A 19,139-nucleotide genomic window follows, 5' to 3' on the forward strand; every position below is an offset into this window, starting at 1 on the left:
CAAAATATGAATTTAGTAGCTCCACCTGCTGTTCCACCATGTTAACTGTTTCTCCTTTGTCATTCTTCAGGACTCCAATGGTCTCCTTCACTTTTCTTTTGCTTTTAACATATCCCCAAAATCCTTTTACCTTACTCTTTGCCTCTTTTGCAAGCTTCAATTCGTGTTCAGCCTTAGCTCCTTTGATGCTTGTCTTGCAGAGTCTGCAGACTGCTGTGTACTCTTCCTTAGGTATAGTTCCCATCTTCCACTTTTTGTATGTTTCCTTTTTCCTTTTTTAGCAGGTTATGTAATTTTTTGGTCATCTATCCTGATGTTTTTAGGTGCTTCCCATTTTTCTTCCTTCTAGGTATTGTTAGTTCCTGTGCTTTAATGATTTCCCTACGGAAGATTTCCCACCCTTCATGTGCATTTTTGTGCTTAAGAATTTTGCACCATGGAATTCTGCTAACCCTTGCCTTCAGGCTCTTGAAGTCTGCCCTGCTAAAGTCGAGCCTTGAAGTCTGTGTCTTCTCAGGTCTTCTTCTTCTTGCAACCCCAAACTCAAGTATAGCATGATCGCTGAATCCCAGTGTCCCTGCTACCCGTAGTCCCTTAACCATGTGCTCTTTGTTGGTTAGGACTAGGTCCAAAATGGATGTTCCTCTCGTGTTTTCTTCTACTAGCTGGGCAATGAAGTTGTCTGCTAGAGAGGATAAAAATTTGATGGAGCCTTTACTCTTGGCTGTGTGGGTTTCCCAATGAATGTCAGGGTAATTGAAGTCTCCCATGATCACTATTTCATGTTTCTTTGAGAGCGTGGTCATTTGCTGTGAAAAAATCTCATCCATGTCTTCTGTCTGTCCTAGTGGTCTGTAATAAACGCCTAGTATGATAACTATATAAAGGATATCTCCTTTTTCCTCTTTTTTGATGAGTTGGATAAGAAATGCCATAGTTTTTTAATGTAAAGGTGGAAAACATGGGTTTTGCTGGAGGTAGTAGTGGTAGGGGGTGTGCTATTGGTGGTAGTATTGGTAGGGTTATTAGTGGGAAATCTGTTAGTAAATGTGAAGACATAGAGGAATACCATTACCATGAAGAGTAAAAAAAAAAAAAAGGCAGGGACGATAATGACATTAGTGCATCTGATGATGATTTTATTATAGATAAGATCTGGCAATCAGATAAGGGTGATATGGTGGTATCACAGATAGAGGGTGGTGCTAGCTGCAATAGTAAGAAAGTAAGGAAAGTGTGTGGGCCAATATAAAATAACACTAGGCATTAACCTTTTCCCAACATCTGCCCTAATAGTATGGCGGATGTAGGATATTTAAATATGATGGCTGCTTGAGTGGCCGCAATAGCCACTTGGTCTCTGCTATATTATACTGTGGAGCATATAATACTGTGTGGGGTCCACTGTGTTGCATATTATACTGTGTGAGGGCCCACTGTGGAGCACATAATACTGTGTGGGGGCCCACTGTGGAGCATACAATACCGTGTGTGGGCCCATTGTGGAGCATATAATACTGTGTGGGGGCTCACTGAGGAGTACATTATACCTCTGTGTGTTTTTCTTCTAAGACAAAATATGTTAATATATGAGTTGTTTTTTTCTAAAATAAAATCTCAGTATTAGGGTAAAATTGCCATGTTGGCACTTTGCAATAAATTAGTGGGTTTTGGATTGCAGTTTTGGCACTCGTCTCCTAAAGGTTTGCCATAATTACTCTATGGGGAACTGTAGGTCTGCCTTCACAAACTTTGCATGCTAATTTTTAGGGTGAACATTTACTCACCGTTTTCAGGCCAGTTGTTCTGATGGTAAAAGGAGACAGGTTGGTCTGTGCAGTGCTTTGGACCCTCATCACTGATTGTCTTTAGGTGTAGTTTTTGGGGGGTTTTAAATAGAAAAAAAATCCCTCCATATCTTGATCCAACTGGAATTGGTGTGTGTGATGCATGGCAAAAACAAAAGGTCCTTGTTTAGAAATGAAAGTTGGTAATCTGTAAGTAGTGTGCTGGATATGTTAATCACCAAGCTTTCACCCTCTAAGGGTGCATTTACATTACGGATACAAACACGTTCAGAATCAGTGCGTATAAAGCACATCTCATTCATGGAATGGGATGTGCTTTATACGCACTGATTCTGAACGTGTTTTAACGTTCAGAATCAAGCACCGTATCCGTAGTGTGAATGCACCCTTAGCTTGGAATCTGGTGGTAGCACAAGTGAAAAAAAAACCTTCTTCACCACTCATAAGGTCTTGTAATGTCTATTTGTGTACTGTATTATATTTCCAGCTTGATGAAGAGTGTAATCCGAAACGTTGCACTGCAAATTAATAAATTTATGAAGTGCTGTTCTACTTTCTTCTCTCTTATACTAGACACATACTAGTATGGAGGTGGTCAGCACCACACAGAACCTGCACCCAGCTCTACAAAATAACCACGAGAGTGCTGCTCACTATGGAAAAGTGTTAGGGCGAGTTCACACGGAGATTACGAGCGCGCATGCTGGCACGTATACACGTGTCAGAATGTGAGCGCTCAAAACAGATCCCATTCATTTCAATGTATCGTTACAGGCGTATAACGCGCATAATTTTATGCACGTACTTTTGGTGAAGCATACGTACTTTTCATATTTCATCTGTAGCTCTGGGTAAAAGTCATAATAAACCTGAGCTAAAAACAGCTGATTTATAGTGCCTTGTAGCCAATTTTCTGGCAAACAAGGCGTAAGTTGCATTTTTTGGTTCAAAATTTGGTTTTGCACAAAAAATTGCAACTTTTTAAAAATCTTCGCTACTTTTTCTGAAAAAGGGGCATGATAAAGGCATACATAAGGGCAGGGCCATTGTAAATAATAGGAGAAATGTGAGAAATCATATATTTCCACAGAGCTGCATAGTCCAGCTGGGGGTGTGCCGCATCCACTGGCTACGGGGCTATAAAGATGATTGGAAACCAAAAAAAATTTCAATAAATACATGTTAAGAAACAAACTGTTTTTAACTTCAGTCAATGCCACACAGATCAGTGCAATTTTCACATTGCAGCCACAATGTTAGCATTTAGCTTCAGGTCTTATTCACATGACTATTGATAAAAATGGGCATGAAATCAGATGAAAAAGTCAAATGGTTCAAGGCCATTTTGCATCTGTGGTGCAGACATTATCGACAGATCAAAAAACAGACAAATCTAGGATATGTTCTATCATTTTGTGAATAATTATTAAAACTGGTGTTTCTTACACTGGTCTTATTTCATTCCCCAACAGGTGCTAGATGCACCAGGTTTGCCAAGAGGCTACAGTCTCTAAATAATTCTTGCTCATATAGGTGCACCTGAACTGATATCTAGCCAGGGACTGGCATGGATTTCTGGTGTTATTCACGCCTTTTTCTGGGTTATAGTGTAAAACATAAAAAAAGAATTAGGCCCCCACTGCGTCACACTGCTGTTTTTGACATTTTAGTTAACAGTTCCTAACTAAACTGCTTGGTACTTCTCTCTTTTCAGCATTGACCATCCCCAAATCCACTATTTACAAATCAAACCATTGCACTTTTTGGGATCAGCTAATGTTGAGCTGAAAGAGCTGAATGTCTATTATCCTCATCTGTCAACTAATTGGTCTTCAGGAATAGTCAGATAATGTATAAATGTGTAGCAGGTGCTGGGGTAGTGGTGGAAAGTTAGTTGTGCTTTTGAATGTAGCCAGGTAAGAAATGTTGTCCTAGCTGTTTGTCTATAGTGATCTTCAGTGATGTGTTTAATGGGATAGTTTACTGTTAAGTTATATATATGCACTGGTTAATAGTTATGTATTCATTGTAATGTTTGTTAAAGGGGGCTTCCCACTACAGGATTTTATCCTCTGTCCATAAAACACCAGCAATTATGAGAAGAGAGCTTGCAAATGTCCCATGTGATAGGAGTGTTAGAGTGCATACTGGTCCATTACACTTACATCTGTGAGAGCTAGTTGGAGTTCCACTGTTCAGGCACCCATTCCCTGCTGTATGTAGGTTGTGGGAGAAACCCCTTTAACTCCCTGTGTGCATAAGCCTGGTTGGTGATGGAACTGTATGGACAGCACATGGCTGACCCTTATATGCTGTGCCTCAATGGATGCATTCATTTCATCTAGTGACCTTGGCCTGCAAAACCCAGGTCTAGGACTGTTCTCTGCTGTGTACAGGAGCCTGTGCTAATACAAATATATGGGTATTCCCATCTATACAGCTTATGTAAATTGAAGAGTTTTCCTAAATATATTGCTTTACTAATGCAGCTTTGTTTTCCTGCTATGTGGAAAATTTCCTCTTATTGTTTAAACCGCATTTCCATAGAGCCGAACCTGTGTGAAAAGACAGGACAAATGACATCACTCACTGTCATCTACAGCTCTGCAGTGCTATATCTGTTATCTCTCTATGTAAATACACAGATTGGTCCTTCTCTAGAAGCATGGAGCATATTATTTGATCAGCGCTATGCTTCTAGGGGGCTTTGACTCTTTGATGAGGAATACAGGAATTGATCAGAAGAGACAGCAGGCAAAGCTGCTGAAACAGGGAGCTGAGGGAAAATACCTTTAAATATGTTGGTCACTAAGGAGCTGAGCGGCTTCCATTATTTAAATACCCGATGTCTGCTGTACTATTAAGATACATGTTGGGAAATGGTTAAGCTCAGGCCTCATTTTTCAAAACTGACTGATAAGAATTTCCCAAACTAATTTCTTAGGGACTACATCAATTTGCTTCGATTTTTGAAGAGAATTCTAAAGGCCTATATATCAGCCCATAAATGACCCCACTTTCAAAGCTGAACCCCGCCCCAGATAATTCATTGCGGCATTAACCTTCTAAGCGTTTCACAATAATTAATTTTTATTCCCCCCCCCCACACACACACACTGCTGTTTCAGCAACGTGGGGCCTTAGCCTTAATAAGATGGTTATCACAAATCTATTATGCGGAATTGTTACTGCAGGTTTACTGTAGATCTCTCCTTATACTTTGTGGGGGGGAGGGGGTTTAAAAATGAAGTCTACAAATCGTGGTAATCTAAATGACTAAGGTTTAGAACTAAAATCTGCACTGCAGGTACGAGGATGTGACTTGTGAAGACCTAATCCATCTTGCAGCTGCTATAGATACTAGGCATTTTCTGCCTGTATCTGAAGATTGAAACTTGCGGTTTATATGTTCCTGTCCTAATACCCAAAGGCTGACCTACATAGTTACTTAGACAAGACAGATCCTCGAAAATACATCTAGGTCTATTACCATCAATAATCTCAATATGAGCCAGATGATTAATGAATGCTGTGACTGTATGATGTTGAGAGATTCCATAGTATGACAGACAACAGCTGTAGGGGGAGGTGATTTTTCAAACTATATAAATTGTTGCTTTTTCGTGACTCTTTACATGACATACTAGGGGACATCATGCGTCAATGTTACTAAATTAGTTATAGTAACTATGTTATAAGTATAGTTATTAGTTGCTGTGGATTTTTTTTAAACATAAACTAGTAATTAAATGTATTTATGTGGCTTGTTTTAATTTTAGTTAATAAAAAAAAGAAAAAATGAACACTGCAGCACCTACTCCAGAAAATGGGCAGTATTCTACAACCCAACAGAGGCCATTCTTTTATGCACAGCCAACAGCACAACTACCTTTCCCAAATCCTTGGTATTTGAACCAAATGTACAATCCATACTGCATACCTGGACCAGGTAAATGTTATGAAACTATGGTGGGGTTTGTGGCATGTTGTGTGTGTGTGTGTGTGTGTGTGTGTGTGTGTGTGTGTGTGTGTGTGTGGTTTGTTTGTTTTGTTTTTTTTTTTAATTTTCTTCTCCTCCCCCTCTCCTCATGCATGTTACTAGAGATGGCTGAATCTTTCAGGATTCATTTGGGTGGCTCAGGTACAAGATTTGTTTTGACCTGAACAAGTTTGCTAGGAACCACGCCTTTAGGCTGGGGCCCCACGGGCCAAAAAAACGCCATGGGGGAAAAAAAACGCAACATTTTACAGTATCTGCAAAGTGGATGGGATTCATGTGAATGCCATGCCCACTTTACATTTCAAACAGCAGCGCGGACATGCTGTGATTTCCAAAACCGGCATGGTTTTGGAAATCACAGCATGTCAACTAGCTATACGGAAATGCTGGTGGCTTCCACGTAGATATAATGGTAACAAAGTCCACAGAGGAAAACTCTGAACTTTCTGTTTAAAGCACTGCAGGAAGAACCGTGATACATCCTTGCCGTGGTTTTTCCTGCAGCGCTTTAGTGCTGCATATCGTCCCGTGGGGCCTTAGGCTTAACATGACTGAAAACATAGTGTAGAACATTCCTAGAAAACCATCTATCCAATTTCTAGACCCCCAAAGTCAAACTTGGCTGAAGTTATGAGAGTCTCTTCAGAGCCTTGGCTAAAATAAGGCTGAGGCCGAGGGGAGGTTGTGTTTTGCATTTAAAAAAAAAAAACAAACAAAAAAACTCACCCTGTGACTCATTTGCAGATTGCTCTGCAGTAGATGTTGAGTGGCTTTTGCCATGGTTCATCTGCAAGTCTCACAGATTCCCTTACAACTCCATTCTGCTGTTACCTAGGTCCTTTCTAGTGTTTTTCTATACACCGGAAGGACCTAAACAGCTAGTGTTTTGTAACGTGCCCTGAAATGTGCACTCTGAATAGCAATGACTTTCCTGATCAGACATGTGTTGTGCATATATATTATATTCTAGGGACTTGTCACTTCTTCTAATATCTATATAAACATATTTGTTGTACTATATAACTGTAATATTTCCTTCTCTTCCAGGCTTCAGAGGAGGGAATCCTTATTTCCCCTACTACTCTGTTGCACTTCATGAATACCCTGGGTTTTATGTTCCCCAGCATCAAATGAACATGCGAATGAGTAGAAGACCCCATTTTAATCCCCATCCACCCTCCCCTATGTTTTACCATGCCACACGATTTAGACATTACAGCAGTCCTGGAAGAAGAACAGAAACTAAAGAAACACAAACGGACCCAAGGCAGCCAGAATATGTAGCCAAAAAGCACCTGGGTACTGACAGTAGAGACTGTGGTGTTGGAAACTTGGTATCTCAGTCCTCTGGTGTTAGCACAGAGAATGAAAATAACTTGGAGAATGTTGAGATGACAATATCACCAGCTCCTGTACTGTCAGAAAAGGATTTTCACAAAAATTCTTGCAATCCATCACCGTACCGCAACATGCCTCCAGGAAGTTATGCGTATGAGAAAGAGGAGGTAAGAATAGAGTATGGAAGTGGTTCTCCTGCTGCCATACAGATGTGGAAGTCTTATAAAGAAACCATTCCAATATATGATGTGGCAGTTGTTAAAGACATACCAGAAAATGTAGTTCAGCGTGACCTATTTTGTGAGGGTGTACTATATGGCCCTCATGCAGAAGGAGAAGATATTGCAGTACAGAGCTTGTGTTTCTCAAACAAAGAGGAGGGCAAGCAGTCTATGCCTCCTACACTTATAAGCATTGATGGTGTGCAAGAATCAGAAACCCAGACCACCATATCAAAGTCCAGGGAACAAAGTGAACAAGCCAAACAGCATATAAAAGTAAAGCCCTCTATAGAGTGTGAACGACAACCTGTTCTAGTGGAACAAGTTGAAGTGGTCTGCCCTGTTTATGATGTCCAGCAGGGTGCTAATGACCAAGAAGACTCTGAGGGCAATGATGCATCTGAAGAAGCAGGTAACGAAGAAAGAATAATTGGTCCAGATATATTAACTGAAAAATTACTTTCAAATCAGTCTGTCTGTAATGGTGAGGTCAAGGTAACCAATACTAGTGTTTGGGCAGAAGACTCTGTTCAGAAGTTTGTTCCTTCACCAGCATGGTTGGCTTGTTTTGATAATATAGAAACAAACTATGATTATGACTTGTATATGTCTCGGAGAAAACAAAAGCGACCAAGCATATTAAGCATAACTTCTGAAGAGCTTTCTTCCAGGGATGAAGGTTCATCCATTGATAATGCCTCAGTTTCTTATTTTGTCCCTGATTATATGCTTAGGAAGGGTTTGTATGCTTACCGAAAACATGCAGAGAGCACAGAAAGGGAGAAAATTCAAAGTAGTGGCTCTTTAAAAGAGGAGGATGTGTCACTGAAGCATGCTAGTAGTCAATATGAGAAGAGCTATAGCTCTTCTGGATTAAAGGTTAGAGATGTTTCAAGCAAAAATCGTAAAATTGGTGTACCAGTAAGAGGTTTAAGTAAAAAGAAGCTATATTCCATAAAGAAGAAACCACGAAAAAGTCAATCTTTGTCTGAACCAGAGGATTCAGAAGAATATTGGGTGGTTGAAGAAGAGAATTTGCGTGATGATGATGATCAGAGTGATGAGGAAGAATACTACTATCAGGAATGCTTGCCACATGAGCAGCTGGAGCTCTGTAAAGGGGGGAACTACTTTAAGCAGATTGCCCAGAAGAGAATTTTGTGGAAACCTCCAAAGGGGGTATTTTCAGCCCAGCTTGTTGGGTTTCCTGTCAGAGAGAGGCTACGGGTAAAGAAGAAAGGAGCAAGTGAAGCTTTGGGACAGATGCACCGACTAAAACAATGTGACTACGTCACCTATGAAAAACCTGAAAGAGGATACAAAGAGGTGACTGAACAGAAGAAATCTCTGCAAAAGCCAATGGGTGGTAAGTTTATTAATGAAGAGTCTCTGCATTTGGTCTTCACAGCTCATTTTTGCAGAGACTGACTTTGGAGAAAAATAACCAATATTCATATACAAAACTTTCATCGTTTGACTGCATTTGTGCGTCCTTTTATACAAACTGAAAAGGTTACAAAGTTCTGCAAGATCACTTCAAGCTGCAAATCAATGAGACTACATAATGTAAAATGTCCCCCTCAAAATTTCTGCATCCTTGTAATAGGTTTGCCACATGTAAGGCTGAGAGAATTAGACAAGTATTAAAACTGTATTTTTAGACAGCACCTTCCTATATAACATGTCATGTACAGATTAGATGAAATATCGCTGCTTTGGATCTCCTATAGGCCAAACTGGAGAGCAGTTTCTGGCCACTTTAACATAGCTGTAATGAAGATCCATTTTCAACTGTATTATGGCTGCAATGCGTAGACCTCTCACAAGTCAACTGAACAGAATTTGGATCACCTTAAGATTCTATTGTGATCTTCTTTCAGTGCAGTAGAACATTCGAGACTGTATTATGGACATGTGACCCTAACCTTAGGCTCCATTCAACACCCTTTTTCTAGTTTTTAAAGGTCTTTCATTGATCTTCAGCTCTTTGCATACTTATTAAATCTAATTATCTAGCACCCACCTCTTCTGAGTAATCGGTGCAGGTATTTTCAGTGCCTGCTATGCTAATTACTCTGTCAGGTAGGTGGTCTTGGAGCAGCCAGCATGAGCACTGACAATGTCTGCCTCGGACCACCAAATCATGCCTATCTGAGACCACCCTCTTGACAGAGCCTAATCAGCATATCGGCAATGAAGGTAATACTGCTCAAACAATAGGGGATGGAGAAAAGTACAACAGTTCTGGAGTAGCTCCTATTAAATGATGTAATGAGCTCGCTGGAGGTGATGAAAGGTCTTTTTAAACTTGTGTAAATGCCACTTGTTTCAAGAGTTTACGGGAGTTTATGTAATGTAACATTCATTTTGGGAATAGAATGAAAGGTTAACAAATTCTTAAAGTAATAGGAGTCATTGATATGGTTTAATATATTCTGCTTCCATTAGGAAAATCTCAAAAGAAAACCTCTGGGACAACTGTTGAAGAGTACTGGGTTGGAAGAGGTGCTAAACCCAAATTCTCAGAATCTGCATATTATCTACAAGATCCAGCCAAAATCAAAGAACAAGGTAACAAACTAAAGTCTATTTGAATGACTTGGGTTAGGTCCGCATTTAGACTTTCACACTTTCCAGACAGTCAAGGCATTTCTTTGGACAGTTCCTAGGTGTAGCCTTAAAGGTCTGTCAGCAGTAAACTGGTTATACACCTAATCCTGCTACCTTATAGGGGTGTTTCTGCAATTTTCAAGTGTGCCTTTGTTCAGCTTTGAACGCTGTAAACCAGCATTGTATTCACTGCAATATGGGGTAAGCTTATCCATATGTTGTGGAAGAAAAGGGCTGCAGAAAAGCTGCTTTATCAAAAACTTTTCATGTTTAGAATCGAGAGTAGAGAGAACCCACAGCAAAAACTGTGTTGCAGGAAAAACATTGTTTTATGTGGGGTGTTGACTCTACATTCCCAGGTAAGACTAAAACAAAGGCAAACCAATCTTCCCAGCACTCTTCTTCCTATTCGCATATGACTATGACGGCGATTTACACAAAAAATGGGGTCCAAAGCTGAATAGTGTATAGCATCTTTAGAAACTGTAGAATCACTTCAAGGTATGGGTATTAGGCGTATAACCAATTTACTAACTTTGCTGATACTCCTTTTTAAAATTTCTTCTGCACTTCACCTCACAGTGCACACAAAAATAAATGCGCTTTTACCTTCATGAAGTGGATCACACTTAACTCTGTACAGGTGTAATAATATACTTCCAGGAAAAAAAGCACACTGATCAAAAATGGGTTCACCCATCCCCCTTCACTGTTAGGGTCCATTCACACGGAAGAAAATGGTGAGGAATTTGGTGTGGAATTTCAGCACTGGAAAAGAAGGCCTCCCATTGACTTCAATGCTAGTAGAAAAAGGAACCCATTGAAGTCACTTTTTTTTTTTTTTTTTTTTTTTTTCTGAAATTTGTCACCATTTTCCTGTGAAGGGACCCTTAGAACTACTTCTAGATTGGAGCTACACAGCAACTTGTTGGTTGCATGAAATTGTTATCTTAGAGCAGTAAGTAAAATGGTTGCCGTGATGCGAGTTTCCAAATAAAACGAAACCCATAGGCTTTGTGTAACCCTCATAGTATTTGGTGCAACTGGTAGGGCAACATTTGCATTGCTAGTGTCATGAACTTTTTTTTTTTTTTTTTTTTTTTTTTTTTTTTTTTCTCCTCTCCTTTGTAGACAAGCCTCCAAAAAAGAAAGGAACGCTCAAGTCTTTTAAAAGAAAACAAAATAGAACTGATACAGAAGAAATAGAAGCGTGGGAGATGCCCAGATCCCTTTTATATAGAGGTATATAACTAAGGAGTTATCAGGTTTTATAAAACCATTCATGATGCTATTAAACGTATGGCAAGTGATCAGCGTCTGGCATGTAAACCATGCTAAGGACTGAACATTTGTGTAAATAATCTGTTGAGGTCCTGGCAATTGTACATGAAAAAAATGTGTAAAGGAACTGCACCTGAAATCTCTCCTTTATTTCCTTCTAGGTCGCAGCTTAAGGAAAAGTGGCACCAAAAAGAAGTAGCACAACTGCTTATTATGTGTATTTAATGTATTTATTTCTTAATGTATCTGTGTGAGTGAGTTTTGCATGAAACCTTTTTACTCCAATAAGGGAGTCCTAACTACTAGTCCACTAACTATTGTAACCTTGTGGTTTTTCACAGAATGGGGAAAATGAGGCTAAAATATGATTGAGGCACATGAAGATTAAAAAAAAGTTATCAATACTGAAAAAAAAAAAATGCTGAAAAGCTGCACGTAACTGAAGGCACTGTAATGTACATGGCACAAATCACAAAAGTATAATGCATAAAATAAAGGATAATGTACTTGCAACTAGTATGGGTTTAGTTTAATTCACACTTCTATTGTAGTTGATGTTTTACTTGGGCAAAATGCTCAAATGGAATTCCCTAAAAGACTAGAGCAAGCATATTAGGGTGTCTGAGACTGATCGGGGTAATGGGTGAGAGTAGCTCTAGAAAATATAATCTAGTCTCCTCTTATTCCATTCTGGAAAGGGAAGATTATCTGCCATGAATCTGAAAAATGAAGGCACTTCTAAATGGCTCTTGTATACTGACATTGAGGGATTAGATGGATTGCTAGTCCACGTAGTGCTAATCTCACCCATTCTAAAATGGGAAGGCTGGAGGCAGTATCTATGTACAGTATCTCCTTCACAAAGTCAGTGATTATGGCTGGTACTTACAAGCTGCATGAGAACATACAAAAATGTTCAGCCAGAACCAGCCAAACAATAAATGCTTAACTTTGTGAAATACCGCCACTGTGAATGTTAAAAAAAAAAAAAAAAAAAAAAAAAAAAATATTTTTGTCTTATGACTGATATAGAAAGATAGTTGAATAAACTTAGACTTTTTTTTGTTTTTTGAAAAGTCACATGGCTTTTTAGTCATTTGAATAAAGGCAAAAAAATCTTTATTGTATTACATGGACTTCACTGATCTCCTTTTTAGAGTCTACGTTACAACAGTTTAAAACCAATTTTTTTTTTTCTTCTCCTCAAGCATCTAAAAATTAAAAAAAAAAAAAAAAAAAAAAAAATTTATATACTTAGACTATCATGAGTTTTGTAACGGCTGTTCACTGTCATGTGAAGTTGTTGTTTCTGAACGCTTAAACAGTTTGTATCAATCTAGCTTTACAGAGCTTCACGAGAATAACTTGCACAGTATAATATATTTTGAACACCAGGGGGTGCCCTTTCCATGCAGAAATATTGTAATTATCTGCTTAAACTTTTTTTTTTTTGGTTCCACATACTGTACCAGTTTAAAGGGATTTCTGAATAACTTGTAATGTGTATATATTTTGTATATTAACAGTGTTTCCATGAAAAGACTAGAAACAGTATAGCAATCTTATTTTCCCCTAGTCTTTCTAAAATAATCCTCAGTAATGTAGACATTTGATATTACACACAGCTTCTTCTAAACTATATATTTTACAACCAAGTCTGTGTGAATGCAACACAGAGGAATATGTCAGATATAGGTTATGTCACTGAGAGAAGGAATAAGAGAACCTGCTTAACATGAATCGCTGTCAAAAATACAAAGAAAATTGGTGTTCAAGTCAAGACTGCACACCATACATCTTCTCTTGTATTTCCAAACTGACCTTTCTGTTGAGTAAATGGAGTGGTAATGTACATGTGTGAGCATAACACTCAATCTGTGAGACATGGATTTTAGAGATGAGGGATGTTTTGAAAAACCTGATTTGGCTGCTTCTCCAGATTTCCCCAAAAGATTCAATTCTATCCAAATTAATTTGTAGCGAATAGCATTAAACAGCTATTTCCTGGCTGCAGAGAGCCTGTATAGTGCTGTAGAACACTGTGCCTTGCAGTACTACGAATGGTAGTCAAACAATACAGAGAGGGAATATGACAGGCTTAGCTCTTAGGGTCAGTTCACACGTGAACTGCCCGCGTGGGTTTTGACACCGAGAGAGACGCGGCTCACCGCGTCTCTCTCATCAAAACCCGCCTGCTGCGACCGTCACAGCTTTCCCCTCCGCTGTCAGCTCAAATGAATGAGCCGACATAGGAGGGAGCTGCCGGGGGCGGAAGCCGCGCGGCTTCCGCCTCAAGAAAGGGCATGTCGTTTCTTTTTTCCACTAGCGGCAGCCCGCCGCTAGCAGAAAAAAAGCGCCCGGTGGTCTACATAGACCACCATTGTAAAGGGGCGGATTTTTAAACGAAATCCGCTGTCAAAATCCGCCCCTTTGCCTACATGTGAACTAGCCCTTAGAACTGCTGCGCACCTCACTTATTTGGCCAGTTACAGGGCCAAAACTGACCAAATAACTCAAGTGTAAACTCAGCCTTACACGTTGATGTTAGTGCCAGGTATAAACAACCGTGCAGAGGCTCAAGATGTTACTATAGCGTGAAAGAGTGCACTCCTTTGACCCCCCCCCCCCCATATCTTCTGATTTGACACACATGTCTACAGGACCTGTTCTAGTAAATGCTTATACAAGTAGAGCCCCCCTGACAGTGGAGAGGGCATCATAGTGACATGGTGTTAAGGTAGCAGCAGCATCAGGAGGCTACAGAGTGGCAAGCTGATATAATGTGGAGGAAGCAGCAGCTTTATGAAGCCATACAGTGACACTTTATTCAAGCGCCTATTCACTTTTTGTAAGGTAGTTCAGTTGCACTTAAATCTCCTTTTTCTTGTGTAAAATATGGGTTGTTTAGATTGTATGTGTTTACTTTCACCACATGGTTCAGAAGAATGTGCTTTAACCGAAAATTGTTTAGAAAAAAAATTCTTCACTATAATGCACAATCCCTTAGACCAGGGGTGGGCGGCCTTAGGCTCTCTGGCTGTTGTGGGGCTGCAGCTCCCGGCATGCAAACTTGCTCTGGGGAGGCAGCAGCAGCATGACGAGCCCATACAGTGGCAATGTGCAGAGGTGGCAGCAGCGTGAGTAGACCACAGAGTGGCAAGTTGATATAATGTGGAGGTAGCAATAGCCTTAGTAGGCCATACAGTGACCCAGTGGCAGAGTCAGGAAGTGGCAACCGCCTAAGGAGGCCAAACAGTGAGCCGTTGACCGTGTGGTGAAGCAGCATGGATCATTTAATCTGCTGCATCAGGCATTGATGGGTGGAAATCCTGGCTGATCCAGACCTCATTCCTGTTCACAAAGGTGAGTTTCTCCAAATTTTGGGTGGACAGGCAAGTTCTCCTTGGGGTAACTATGGCCTCCAGCACACTAAACACCCGCTTTGATGCCACACTACTGACCAGGCAGGACAGCTTTTCCAGCTTGACCAGTTGCGGCCACAAATCCAGTTGTGTTTGGTTGCTCAGAAGTTCATTGGATATTCCACAATGAGTGGCAGGGTGCATGCTAAGTGTGCCACCACATGTTGGTTCAAGTTCTGCTCTGTATCTAGCTGCTGATGAGCAGCTTCTTCACTATGCGGGTGAAGACAGATGCTCATCAGCGACTCTAGGCTGAGGCTGCTGCTGATGGCGCTGATACTGCTCCTGACATCCCCACCCCCTCCTACAGCTGCCATGCCATTGCAAGTTGAGTGCTTAGGGCCGACCCCCCCCCCCGTTGGACATGCGAGAGGATGGATGATAGCGCAGATAGGTAGTGGCCAACTTGCTATAAAGCATGTCTGTACAGTAGTTCAGTTTGTCCTCCCTCTCAGTGGGTGTAAAAAAGGCACCCATTTTTCCCCGGTAGCAAGGGTCTAACAGAGTGGAGATCCAGTAGTCATCCCTCTGTCGAATGGTGATGCAAGCAAGTGAACATGCATTGCGTCATTTTCGCAAGTGACTCCGAGGGATACCCTGCATATATCTCTACTGCATACTGCCACAGTGTATCTGGGTCATCTGCCTTATTCTCATCTCCCTCTTGCTGTTCCGGTTGCTCCTACTTTTCCTCTCCACCCATTTGGCTACACATTGCTTGTGCTCCAGTATCCTCTTCATCCTCCAATTCAGCTGCCCACAGGGCTCATGTAGCTGTGAGATGTTGGCGCCACATCTCCAGTCCTCTGACCAGCCAGATTGAAAAGCATCTTTCCAGGATGTGAATCAGTGGAATGACGTTGTTCATCCTATAGTCCTGGAGACTGACTAACAAAGTGGCCTCCTCAAAGGAAATGAGCAAGCAGTTGGTGTCACGCATGAGCTGCCCCTGGCTAATGTTAAAGTTACACAGGGGAGTGCATCTGTCCACTTGTATCATCAAGAAATTGATTATGGCTTTTCTCTGTTCAAATAGTCGATCCAACATATGGAGGGTTGAATTCCAATGGGGGGAAACATTACAAATCAGTCTATGTTTTGGGAGGCCGTTCTGCTGCAGCTCAAGAAAGGTATGCTTGGCTGTGTGTGTGGCTGAAGTGCATGCAAAGTTTCTTGACGTTTTTTGGACGTCTTGCAGATGGGTGGAACACTTAAGGAAACGATTGACAACCAGATTGAACACTTGCGCCTTGCAGTGTGCATGGCTCAGCCCTTCTTGACCCTGCCCTGACACCATGTTTTTGCTGTTGTCAATCACCATGGTTCCAATTTTGAGTTCTTTTGAAGAAAGCCAGGATTCTATTTCTTGATTGAGACAATGGAGGCGTTCCTCCCCTGTGTAACTCCATTCACCCAGGTAAACAAGGTGTAGAACAGTGTGACTGCACTGTGTCCTGCACATGTGGTATGCTGAAGGAGCACTAGTTGTCCCTGCAGTGGAAGCTGAGGACAGAGTGGAGGATGAGGTGGACATTACAGGACCAACGGCGTGTGAATGTGGAGGCAGAAGCTGCGTCACCTGTCCAAGTTGCTGGTGTGTCAGGGCAAGCACCACATTAACCCAGTGGGCCGTAAAGGACATATATTGTCCTTGATCAAAGTTACAGCTCCATGCGTCGGCACTGCCGTGCACTTTGGCAGACACGTTCAAAGACTGGCCCACCTTCTGTTCTACATATTTGTTCAGGGCTGGTACTGCCTTCTTGGTAAAGAAATGACGACTTGGGACTCTCCACCTTGGTGCAAGCCATCAGTTCTCTGAAAGATGCAGTCCACCACCTGCAACACCAGCAACTTGGACAGCAGCACGTTCAGTTTCTGCATCATTGGATGAGTGCACACATACTGTTGTCTCTTAGATATATATTTTCTGATCAATTGCTGATGCAAAGACTGACTAGGAGGAGCATCATGACCAGCAGATGATGGTAAGGGCACACAGCTTTCTTCAGCTGAGGTGGTGGAGCCTTGACTGCCTGAAATGGGGTGCATGCCACTGGGTGATGCAATGGTTCCTGCAGCAGGCTGGACCACCACATTGGAGTCACGGCTCTCCCAGGCCACTTTAAGGAGACGATGCACAAGTAGCCACCCTCTTCTCCCAATGACGATGAAGACTCTTTGCCACCCAGCTCCCAATTGCGATCAGCTACATAGTCATCCACTAATATCTGTAGATGATTGATATTCTCCTCAACGGTCTCTGAGCCAGGAGCCTGACCACTCTCAACACCAGCTCCCACGCCACTCTCCCCATCGCTACTTGCCTGCCTACCGGAGGAAGCGGCAAATGTCTCCTCCAGATCTTGGTTGAGCACTAGCTGCTGACTGTCCTGTAGTAGCTCTTCCTTAATGTATAGTGGCTCTGAGGCCACAGCATAAAGTACTGTACTTCTTTAGCTGAGGGAGCAGAAAAGGACACCTGAGGGTACAGGGCCTGTTCCCGGGCCATTATTTAAATGTTAGAATAACCGGTAACTGCAAAGATTAGTGGCTCACACTTATTTAAAGGTGTTTATCAGTGGCTAAACAAATTAGGGACATAGTTGCTGTTTTGTTTCCACTATCAAATTACAGGCCATTTCTCAATATTTTAAAGTCAAATTGACTATATCTTGGATCAATCAGTCAGTCCAAATTAAATGAGCATGTTTGTGCACAAATCGCCAATAATGAGACAGACACAGAGTTCCGTATCAAACCAGCCATGCTCTTTGCCCTCCTCAGCATTACTGGCTCTTTATTGAAAGTACACACACTTAAGAGACAAAGAAAGGAGGGGTTACCGCCCCCTTTGACATTCCTGGGTGTTGTCCATCTCTCATTGGCTTCAGACCTCTGACATCCAGCTGGGCACCACCTCCTTGCTTCAGTCTGTGGAATTCTGTTACTGGGTGTGTCAAAAAGCAACCAAGCTCCATCTTGGTTTTAAGATCCTTTGTCTCTGATCCATGCAACCTCATTAAGGAAAAATTAGTATTTCTACAACAAACATGCAATACAAAGTATAAGAATCTTGATTCATGTTCTCAGACTTGACAAATACAGTAGTGGCAAAAATCAATCATTCTTAGACATCTTATCTCTACAGTTGGCAGTTATTCTAAGAATGATTGATTTTTGTCCCTACTGTCTTGAGATAATTTGATAGTGGGAACAAAACAGCAAATATGTCCCTAATTTGTTTAGCCACTGATAAACACCTTTAAATAAATGTTAGAACAGATGACTGCAGAGATAACTGGATAAGAATTCCATTTTCTTTGGCACAGTAGCACTAAAGCTTTGAATGAACAGTGAATAAGTCCCATAATAAATGTTTTGAAAAAGGCATAAAAACAGATAACTGCCGATAATAGTGGATGATAATTCAGTTTTTTTGCTGTACTGCCCTGTAAAAGGCTTGTTGTGTTCCACCTTGAACACACAAGTATGAGTAATGAGCAGCAGTATAGCGTTAGTGAGTGCTGCGATGTGTATTAAGATTCCTGCTGTTAATGACAGTGTAACCATTCCAAATTCTTCTTTTATTTCCTCCCTATACATTCCCTTCAGCTTGTATCTGTTTTCTAACACTGTCCCTAGATCCTGCTGATGTCTGTCCCTGCAGTAAGAGCAATGTGAATTGATTGTACCTAAAATGGCCGATGGTTTTTACAGGGCTGTGACATCACAGGGACTGCTAGCTGTTGATTAGCTGCACGCTTGGTATTTGTGATCCCACGTTCCCTGCCCCTGTCCGAACATGTGCGGTAACCATTTTATTTAAAAAATGAGATTCGATGCATCAAAGCGTGAGCGAATCCGGATTCTTGGTGAATCAAAGGTTTCCTGAAATTCAGGTCAAATTCCAGTTCTGCAGCTTTGATTCACTCTTTAATGGAAATAGCTAAGTGCTATCTCCATGAGTACACAATAAATGGAGCAAAGGTTTCCCATGTGTAGTATGTGTCCATTCAAATAGGAAATTCTGTCACCCTGTACTCATGGTCGTTCTGTGGAAAGGAGATCAATATGTATATGAGAAAATGCAAGGCCACATGGTGACTCAGTAGTTAGCACTATTGGCCTTATAGTGCTTGGGTCCTGGGTTCATATCTGACTAAGGGCAACATCTGTACCAAGTTTGTTTGCGTGGGTTTCCTCCTACATGCCAGAAATATACTGATGGGTGAATTGACTTCTTGTAAAACAACTGACCATTGCAACTAACTCCACAATGCTCTCTGCGCTTTGAGTCCCTTATAAATACAGACTGAACATTTTCAGGTTACTGCCACCTTAAGTCTCATAACAGCTTTATCTCTATGCTTCTATTACTTTCCTCTAAGGGATTCTCCCTCCTCCTTATATTGTATAAGAAGGTCATATCACCACAGAGGCTTGCATAAGATGAAAA

The 19,139-nt window shown here is 41.2% G+C and overlaps 1 protein-coding gene across 1 annotated transcript; it reads left to right on the forward strand.

Moving 5' to 3' along the window:
- The first annotated feature begins 5,606 nt into the window (after window positions 1–5,606).
- LOC142201375 (uncharacterized) lies at window positions 5,607–11,457 on the forward strand. Its single transcript, XM_075272219.1, has 5 exons — window positions 5,607–5,757; window positions 6,856–8,733; window positions 9,816–9,938; window positions 11,109–11,219; window positions 11,420–11,457. Exons 1-5 carry the CDS (start codon window positions 5,607–5,609, stop codon window positions 11,455–11,457), a joined length of 2,301 nt encoding a protein of 766 aa, XP_075128320.1.
- The last annotated feature ends 7,682 nt before the right edge of the window (window positions 11,458–19,139 follow it).

The sequence above is a fragment of the Leptodactylus fuscus genome, chromosome 4 (assembly GCF_031893055.1).
Source record: "Leptodactylus fuscus isolate aLepFus1 chromosome 4, aLepFus1.hap2, whole genome shotgun sequence".
In the NCBI taxonomy this organism is placed as follows: Eukaryota; Metazoa; Chordata; class Amphibia; order Anura; family Leptodactylidae; genus Leptodactylus; species Leptodactylus fuscus.